This window comes from Rhagoletis zephyria, unplaced genomic scaffold (genome assembly GCF_001687245.7).
Source record: "Rhagoletis zephyria isolate East Lansing unplaced genomic scaffold, Rhagoletis_zephyria_1.1 Rzeph_scaffold_00011, whole genome shotgun sequence".
NCBI lineage: Eukaryota > Metazoa > Arthropoda > Insecta > Diptera > Tephritidae > Rhagoletis > Rhagoletis zephyria.
The window spans coordinates 409,494-419,097 of record NW_016157095.1 but is presented as its reverse complement, the minus strand read 5'-3'; the positions used below and the strand labels follow the sequence as shown (position 1 = coordinate 419,097).

The 9,604-nt window shown below is 39.5% G+C and overlaps 1 protein-coding gene across 1 annotated transcript; it reads left to right on the top strand.

Annotated features, from left to right (window-relative positions):
• The first annotated feature begins 1,134 nt into the window (after positions 1–1,134).
• On the top strand, positions 1,135–4,940 carry CCDC151 (Coiled-coil domain containing protein 151). Its single transcript, XM_017610219.1, has 8 exons — positions 1,135–1,297; positions 1,371–1,825; positions 1,890–2,075; positions 2,135–2,640; positions 2,706–2,958; positions 4,348–4,434; positions 4,522–4,684; positions 4,799–4,940. The coding sequence occupies exons 1-8, from the start codon at positions 1,210–1,212 to the stop codon at positions 4,924–4,926; spliced, it is 1,866 nt and encodes a 621-aa protein (XP_017465708.1). The 5' UTR covers positions 1,135–1,209; the 3' UTR covers positions 4,927–4,940.
• The last annotated feature ends 4,664 nt before the right edge of the window (positions 4,941–9,604 follow it).

Here is a 9,604-nt window from a genome sequence, read left to right as displayed (position 1 = left end):
ATGTATACGTGATTACGTATAAGCACTTTTTGTTTTAAGCTGAATAACGGTAAATTGAAAATATCTTGAAAACTTATACCTAGAATAAAAAATTAAGTCGATTTTCGGAATCAGCGAGCAATTCTTTATANTTCTATGTAGAATTTTGTTAGCTCTCATTTGCCGTATTTCATATTAAGATTGCTAAATTGGTTCGTTATGTATACGTGATTACGTATAAGCACTTTTTGTTTTAAGCTGAATAACGGTAAATTGAAAATATCTTGAAAACTTATACCTAGAATAAAAAATTAAGTCGATTTTCGGAATCAGCGAGCAATTCTTTATAGGAGTCGGATAGTGGCATCCATTGAACATTTTTGCTGTAAACTAGTGTAATGTGCTTGATTCAGAAATGACAATGGCGTGAGTATTTGACACCCACACCTGATTTAAAGGACCCTTTAATAAATAAAGGACAAAAGACGTCCCTTATTTACAAAACATATGCAAAGAACAAAACGGTAAAATAAAGGACTGCACTTAAAAATAAAGGACGTACAGTCACCGTAGGTATTACTAAAGTTTGTAACTTCGATTGATTAAAATTCAGAAATATATAAGTGAGGGTTTCGAAACACACAAAATATTCAAAATACTTTCGAATCTATCGGCAAATATAGTAAAACTATGTTTTCTGTTTCTTGTTCGACGTCAGGGTTTTTTTGTAAAGGACTTTGTAGTTTTAGAGATATGCTTTATTTCAAAAATGATGTAAAAAATTCAGTGTAAAGTAAAATAGTAGTATGGGCACCAAATGAAAGAGAAAATTCCGTTTCAAAGATTTCGCAAATTACCAATAAAATATCATTAGACGTGTTACGAAAGGAATTCTAGTATTCGTAAGAGTTTTAACTTTCTTTGTAAGAACTTCATACATATTTCACACGACTCACATAATATCTTTACCCGGTATATAACGCATAATTCACGCCGAGCATTTCGGTAAGAACGGCTTCAGATTCAGTGAAATAAAATATTGTTATTTTTTTGTTTTTGTATAGCTGGTTACCCTAGAAAAATATCAACAATTTGTTCCTTGGAATCAAATTAAAACGCAGTGTTGCTACAACAAATTCACTTCCGTTGCCAAGACAAAGGAAGTCAACAATTTCTGGCATTGATTATTGAAATTTTCGCCAAACTAGATGGAGGTAAATTTCTACAAAAATGCCCCTACGAGAGGCTGTGGAAGTGGATAAGATTGGTGAAATAAATGCGAAAATTGCTGAGCTGAAGAAACGTATATTACTAGCAGGTAAGTGTAACCTACTGAGACAATAGAAATAAACACTTTTCGACTTAAACCACTCTATCGTTTCTACCACCAGAAGGACAAAAGACAGCTAATGCCGCCGAATGGCAGAAACAAAATCGCATAAATCTCGAAACCATCACCACGCTCAAGAAGGAGATTAAAGAGCTGACCAACAGATGTGGACAGCTGCGCAATCCACTACAGCGAGCGGTCATTATCAAAGAAGAGCCACCAAATGCAGAGGTGCGCAAAGCAAAAAGTGCTTCAACCATCACTGCAATCGCTGTGGGTAAGATGAGCTACCCGATTGGGGCACGAAGTGTAGAGGACGCAATCTTCCTGACCGATTTAAAAATCACCGAACAACGCAAGCAATTGGATTTACTGCGACATCGCTTCAAGTGCCGTAAAGAGCGCTTAGGTAAATTAGTGCAGCAGTTTCGTGAGTTGAACACAGCCAAATCGGCTAAGGCACAGAATATGGGTGAGAAGCCGCCAGAGACTTTGGAAGAGGATGCCAATAGAAAGGTTTGTGAGTGGCGATTTTCTTTAGTTGACTTTCGATTAGAGTGCAGTTTTTATTGCCAAACAGTTGGTGTGTCAACTAGAGAATGAAATACATCGCACCAACGTGCAGTGGATGGAAGCGGAGCACATACGCAAGAAATATCGCTCCATTGAAGCCTCGCTAATGAATGATGCTGAGCGATTCGAGCGTAGTCTGCGCGAGTTGGAGGCAGCGCTTAGTGAGCAGCAAGCAGAGATCGATAGGTTGCAGGTAAGCGGAGTTGCCCCAATTTTTCTCTTTCATACACACCCGGCATTTTACTCCTGCAGCAAGTGCATAACGAGGCCATCGAGATGCGCGATGCCGCCAAAGCGATACTCCAGCGGCAAGAACAGCAAGCGCATCTATCACAGAAGACACGTGAGCGCCAAGCGCTTGATTTCCGTAAGCAGGTAGAGGCGCGTAAATTAGAGCTGGAACGTATTGGCCGTAAACTGTTTGTGGAAAACAAAACACTTGTGCATCAAGACAGCCTTGGCTCGAGTTCCGGTGATCAGCTCACAGCGAAAACCGAAACTGAAATGGATGAGACAACGCAGCTTCAGAACTTGACAGCGGAAATGGAGAATATTTTTAAACATCTAATGGAGGTAAGCGGTGCAACTACGCCCGCTGAAGTCTACGACCGTTTCTGTTCGCAAAAAGAATCTGCCGGACGGTTGTCATATCTGCGAAACGCTGCTGAGAAAGAGAAGTCGCTATTGGAGGCGCAGAAGGAGCAACTGACACTTTCATTAGAGGCAATGAAGTTCTCAGATGTAAAGGAAAGTGAGGTGTAAGTGGTGGAAAGTCGAGATTTTGCAGTCGTATTTTTTAACCTTAACCTTTGGTTTTCTTTAGCAACCAAGAGGTAATCGAGAAAATAAAAACAACGATTGCCGATCTGGATATGGAGCGTCAAAAGAACATAGAAGACTCAGAGCATACGCTAACTGTTTCGAAATTCATCAAGGATCATTTGAGCGAAATGATTTTTAAGCTACAGGAAGTAGACGAGAGTCATATTAATCTAAAGGCGAAGGGTCTTTACATACATGTAGAAAATTTGCCCAATTTCTTGGCTAACGAGGCGCAAGATGATGACTTCATAGAGGTGAGTGTGAAAGTACTTAATCAGTTACTGAAGTAAGGTTAAGCCAGTTTTAACTAGTTTGGGATAGAATTTTTAGGTTTTGCATTTCTTATAGCACACATACTCATACATATGTATGATTGCCTGTAGTTGGGATCTGCGTAATAAATACCAAACGAATCTAAACCTATACATCGCACGAAACTATTTCATTGAGTCAACGGGCTTAGACGGAAGCGTAAACCCTGTGTTTTTCTCTTCCGACACACATTAGAAGACGGATAACTTTTAGTTTTTCTTTATAATAACGGCTTTATATAAATACTTAATCCTTGTGGAATGTTGCGCTTTAACTCATAGCTTCCCTCTGGCTACATGTTGCACCTTCCATGAATATTGATTCGGGAACCATGAACTTGAAAATGTACAGAAGTACAATTCTTTGACTGAAGCTACGCCATCCGCTGCTTTCAAGTATTCAAAATTCAATAGTTGCTGCTTTCTGGGCCTTAGACCATGGCCTGAAGAGGATTTTTAGTACACCATGTTTTGGTTTTTTGCAGTCTAAGTTATCGGCAATCACAACAGCCAAGCAAAAATTTTCCATGAGGTGTATAATACGAAGTCACTAAGGTTTGAAACCTGAAAGTGTTTCGTCAATTATTAGTAACCGTTCTTTGTTAGAGTTACTGATCATATCGACAGCTCCGGATATGTAATTAAATAAATTTCTGATATCTACTTACTTACTGGCCATAGTTCACAGCAGTGATACTTAGTAGTTGGAGTTGGTCTGTATTTAAATACATACGCTACGATTAGGTTATAAATATTGCTCCATCTGTTACTCAAAAGCCGAAATACCTGGAATCATGGGTACCAAGAGAAGGTTCTTAAACAATGCATTCCCTATATACAAAATGATATCTCTTAGGATAATAGTGTAAGGTTGCCACTTAGTTTCGATTCTACATATCGCAATATGGACATCAAACGAAAGTTATTATTGAGAACTTTGGTCAGAAAATATTTTCCATCAGGGTTGACACGCTTCTATGTAATAAAAATTTGTATTTTGTTAATTTTAATCAGCATTTTTGTATGTGTACATATACGCTCAACATATGTACCATACGCTGGAATGAACGTATTTCCGAATAGGGTTGCCACCTAAATTTTAGAGTAAGAAATTTACTTAATAGATATCGAAATTCAAAATTTTTTTTACTTCCAAAATATTTTTTGAAAGCTGTCCAAATTTTGAAAACTTTGAAAATTATATGCACTCCGCGCAAAGCTCGGTCAACCTGGTACTATAGTCTTATTTTGCTTGCATTTTTGTGATTTTTCTTTGATGTTTTTGTAATGTGTTGAGAAATTATTTAATTATTTTTCCCCCCTGCAACACAGATTTTAAAATTCAAACTACAGCGTTGCCAAGAGCTGAGCAAACCCCCCGAAGGAGCACCACCTGACATACCGAAATTGGAAATTGAGGTGAGTTAAAGAATACATTTAACTTGATCGGCCTACCTTTCTTGTTTGCTTTTTATCATTTTTTCTACACTTCTTTTTAACGAATAGAGCGATGAACTTTATCCACCAGCGGAGCCACCAAAGTCGCCCATCGTCGCTGAGGGTGAGAAGCCGCAACCGATGCCTTTATGCTATTACAATCTACTAGCCGGACGCGCACAACGTGCTGCTGGCACCTCATCCTCTTCTCCGGAGCAGGCACCGGCCGCAGGTAGGCCGCACATTGAAAAACTCAGTTTTCGTGCATTTTTTTTCTCACCTATTTAGCTCAATTTTCCAATTAAATTTATATGGATTTTATACATCTTCTTTTTCTACCACACAGCTGCTACGCCGGACGAGGAGAGTGAGGTGCCCACGCGTCAATACCTGAAGCGGCAGTCTGTGCTCATTGTGGATTCCAAGTCGAGGCGTAAACCTTTTCGGCCAACGCCCGTTGGCAGAAGGAAATAAATGTGTGTGCTGGCGTGAGTGGCTGCAACAACAACAAAACAAAAATAAACACAAAATAAAAATAATTTTAAAATGAAATCTACCAAAAATTTACACAATTTGCTACGCCACTCAAGCATGGTGGTTGCAGACTGCATCCGTGCAACAACAGTTAGGGCTTAACGGCACGAGGAGCAAGTACATAGCTTAAAATGAAGAGCATATTGGAAGCATGAAATTCCAGCTGAACCGCAAATTCTGTCCATCTTAATTAAATCAAAATATATGACTTACAGCGCAAAAGTATGCAGTAAGTGTATGCAAGCTCCCAAAAGTATGCATTAAATTTTAATCTCACATTGTAAAGCTGGAACCACAGATTCCCATTCAGAAACGTTGTGAATCTGTGCATAGAATGAATGAATTTTCTGTTTCGAAGCAGAGAATATAATTTGATGTTGTTAATAAGAGCTTTGTTGTTATTTAGGTATCTCATGCTTAATGACCACTCGCCCGCTCGGTCGGTTGCACTGCAGTGGCGTTTTGCTTCTTTTTGAAGTCAGCGCCAGCAAATGCACTAATAATGTTAAACGAAAAACATGGCCTGCCCTGTTACTAAACGTGAAGAATAACAAATTGCAATGAGCAGCGCTACAGCGCCTGTTGGCATGCTATGAAAAACAGCACTTTTTCATTACGCTCAGTACACTGGCCAAATATTTACTCCTGCTGCTGTTGTTGCCACCACATTTGTTGGTCAAGTGCAGGCAACATGCACAAGCTAACGTTTCGATGCGCCAACCGGGGTAGTTTAAGGGTAAAAAAATAAAGAAATAAATATAGCCAATTCAAAAGAGATATAAAAGGAGTCACATGAAAGGATTTTGTGGTGCACATATTATATGCGTTGTTGTTGTTGTTGTTGTTGTCATTGTTGCAACAACTGTTGAACTTGTTAAGAGCACAACAAGCAGCAGTCACCATGGCCATTAACTCATCGTACAGACACGCATACACAAGTGAATACTCGTGTTCTTATTCCCTTGCCTCTGGCACGTGCAGACATATTTAGCTACCAACATCAGCATAGTCGTCGGTATTCGGTTTAAGCTGTCAGCCAACCAACCAACCATGCAACCAAGCGACCTAGCTAACTATCATAAGTGGGGGCAATATGGATTTCAAAGGAAGCCGTTAGGTGGATTAGTAAGAGCATGAGATTGAAGACAGCTAACGTCATGTTAGCATATAATTTGCTAATGTTTACTTGACCGCCCCTAATTGCATGCTAAGTATTTTTGCATATGACTGGAATATTTAATTGCAAGCTCAACACACACACACACACTTTGCGGATGCACTTAAGTATGAACATTTGCCAGCGTATGAAGCTACCTTTATTTCGAGCTATGTACCTTCACCAATGACCGTCACGATGACAAGTTCACAATCGAATGCGTGGCTTTCATTTCGGCATAGGGGTGCCTTAAGCAATTAGTTAGTTGGGGCTTTTATGGATATACATATGTATGTAATCGCACAATACTCATACGTGTACATATACTTCTTTCAGTGAGCGCAGATTGAAATATGAATCGCTTAAATATGCATAGCGACATAATTCATGTGTTTGCATTAGCTTAGTACAACATATACATATACATAGATATGTATCTTGCCAAGCGTTGAACAAATATTTGTTAAAGATTTTTAGATTTGCAAACATTTATAGATACCGTGCTCGGCATTTGAACGAGGCGCTGGTTAATACACCTTGGACCAAATGAAGCTGTCATTTTTAGTTTAGTTGATAGTTTTTTGTAGGCCCCGTGATAATAACGAACATACATATTGAACCGACGTGGATGGTTCCGTGCGCAGAAGTTCACGTAAGTGGGCAAAACCTTTGACTGTCATTCACCTGGGAGTGGCCAGAAGTGATTATTTTGCGTAGGGTTAAAATCGCAGCTCACAACATCCGGATATTTATAACCGCGCCCAAACACGCGAGCGTCCCGCCACGTTCAAACCCCGCCTAATTAAAAAAAGCCTCGGATGAGACCCCCTTCTTTTGATGGCGACCGCGGAAACCTATAAAGGATTATGGTTGGATGGTATGCACCTGGAATATCTGCACCCTTAATGCACGGCTGGTTGATGTCCTCGGGAAGACAAAGGCTGGCATCAACGCCATCCAAGCTAAGTGTGGAGCCTTTCGACGCCTACTACAGTTGCCACGTAAAGGAGCGCCAATTCGGTGTTGGATTCGTGGTAGGAGAGAGACTCCGTCGCCGAGTATTGGCGTTCACCTCAGTGGAAAAAGTCTAGCCACAATCGGCATCAAAGGTAGATTCCTAAACATTTCGCTCATCTGTGCCTTTACGCATTGGCGACGGTGAGTACCGCAGACGATGGAGCTTTACAATGACATACATAGGTACAGTACAGCGAGTTAAAAAACACAGTGGCTCCGCTGGCTTGGCCATGCCTTTTGGATGGACACTGACGCTCCAGCTCTGAAAATGTTCAATCCGGAAACCTCTGGTGGTTACCAGAGGAAAAGGGAGACTCCGCACTGCGATGAAAAGACCAAGTGTAGAAGCACTTGGCTTCACTCAGCATTTCCAATTGCTTTGTTGAACTCGGTCAAAATCGCTTAGGCGGTTATAGCGCTAAATAAAAATAAAAATAAAAATAAAAATAAAAATAAAAATAAAAATAAATATAAAAATACTAGTGAAGCCGCAAGGCGTTAAAATGCCAAAATTGTATTTCACATTTTGAACGGGTTGGAACGCTATTCGAAAACCTCAAAAAATGTTTCAAATTATACATCCAAAGCCATTTTTTCATGGAAATTTTATGATAGCGTCGATGGTCTCACGGATGAAGTGAGCTCAAGCTCAAGAAAAAATTTATTCACGGCTTAAGCTAACTTTTTATACATGAGATACTCTATTTCTTACCTAACACTCTCTTGTAAGAATGAAAAGCGCCATAATCCTTTTTAACGCCATGTTCAGTAATCTGGTTAGTCTGTTCTTGTCTTATTTGGATAGGATATTTAAATTCCATCATTTAGTTAATTTAAGTCAAAGACTTATTTATATCTTCCAAACCGTAACGTATCCACGTATCCACCTACAGATGTAGTTGTGCTCAGAAGTGCAAAGAAATGGGTTCTAGGATCTTAATTATGGATGCGTACCACCTAACTCAGCACCAGAAAAATGTTATTCTGATTCAGCAGGCTGATATACGAATACATCTATTCACTCTTAAGCATGTGCAGTGCTGTCTTGCATGTAAACCATCGCTTTCACTTGCTTTCGCACATAACTTTTTTCATTATCCTTTAATGGATAACTTGCCACTTCAGCCACTTCTCCACTTACCTACTCATCTTCTTTATTTCACTTGAGTTCTTCATTTCCAGAGGCACACGCGGTCCGCATGCGAATGCGATGCTTTCAAACTTTTGTTTTTTGGTGTTGTTCGGGTATTGTTTTTTTTGCCTTTTTACATTCATACAGCGTGCGCCATGTCCAGTCTGAAAGACATAGCAGCTACTGTCCGCAAGAGGATAATCAACTTGACAGTGAGTTACTTTCATCACTGGCAGTCTGTAGCGTGCGGTGCACCGTAAGTGGATGAAGATCATGTGTAATAGGAAATGTGGATTAGTGTATGTCTCTGTATGCGATGGTGTCACGCTACAGGACTTAATCACCGCCACTGAATGGTTATCATGCTGTTTGTTATTGTGTGGTTAATTAATCACAATGTGATGCTTGGAGGCAAAGAAAACCAACAGGATTCGGATAGCCAATACAGATGATGGTTTCCGGGGCACAGAGAAAAATTCGTATATATGTATGCATAGTACATATATATATGCAAGGACGCAAAAACCAATCGACAGAATGGAAATCAAATAGTAACTGGTAGAGCAAGTATGAATTAATGCATTTGTAATTACATGCTCAACCATTAAATAAGTTCACAGTATGCATCTTGTTGTCTAGTGATTATAGTGATGCTTCTACATCCTTCCAACAGCAACACTAATTGAGTGAACCATAGGTACACAAGATAGTAAAGCAAGTGGGTATAAGGACTACGGTAGCGGAAGTGTATTTTACCAGGAAACTTTGTAAAGCATATTTGTATACACCAGTGTTATCTTTAAAAAATTTCTCATGCTAATTCAGCTTGTATATGACCAACCGAAATTGAACGAAGTGCGTTAAAAGCTAACTACATTCCCAATTTTTGTTTTGCATAGGTTTTTGATTTGACGTTTCACTCAGTGAATTGAAATGCAAACGCACTCAAGCTTATTTCGGGTAACGCAGAAAAGTTAAATTAAAAAATTAAATTGCTAAATTAACAGGACGACGAATGATGGATGTGTACGGAGTCAAGATCTAAGCCGCCAGACACAAATGACAGACCAGCAGTGGGGAGGTAGTTCAGGAATTAAAAATAGTACAAATAACAATTTTGTGCTCGAAAAGCACCTAATATGGCGTCGAGGAGTTGATAAGGTGCACGCTTAAACTCTACTGATGAAAGCATGCCCGACGACTGGAACGTACTTAAGTGTGCTCAGTCGAATCCATAAGAATGCTATGTTAGCTATTTAAAGTTGAACTTTTTGAAGTTGATTTAAAATATTTCTCCTTATGACGAGATGGTT

Coding starts and splice junctions, on each gene's coding strand:
- CCDC151 (XM_017610219.1), top strand. CDS start 1,210: ATGCCCCTACGAGAGGCTGTGGAAGTGGATAAGATTGGTGAAATAAAT. Junction 1,298..1,370: donor GAAACGTATATTACTAGCAG/GTAAGTGTAACC, acceptor TTCTACCACCAG/AAGGACAAAAGACAGCTAAT. Junction 4,435..4,521: donor TACCGAAATTGGAAATTGAG/GTGAGTTAAAGA, acceptor TTTAACGAATAG/AGCGATGAACTTTATCCACC.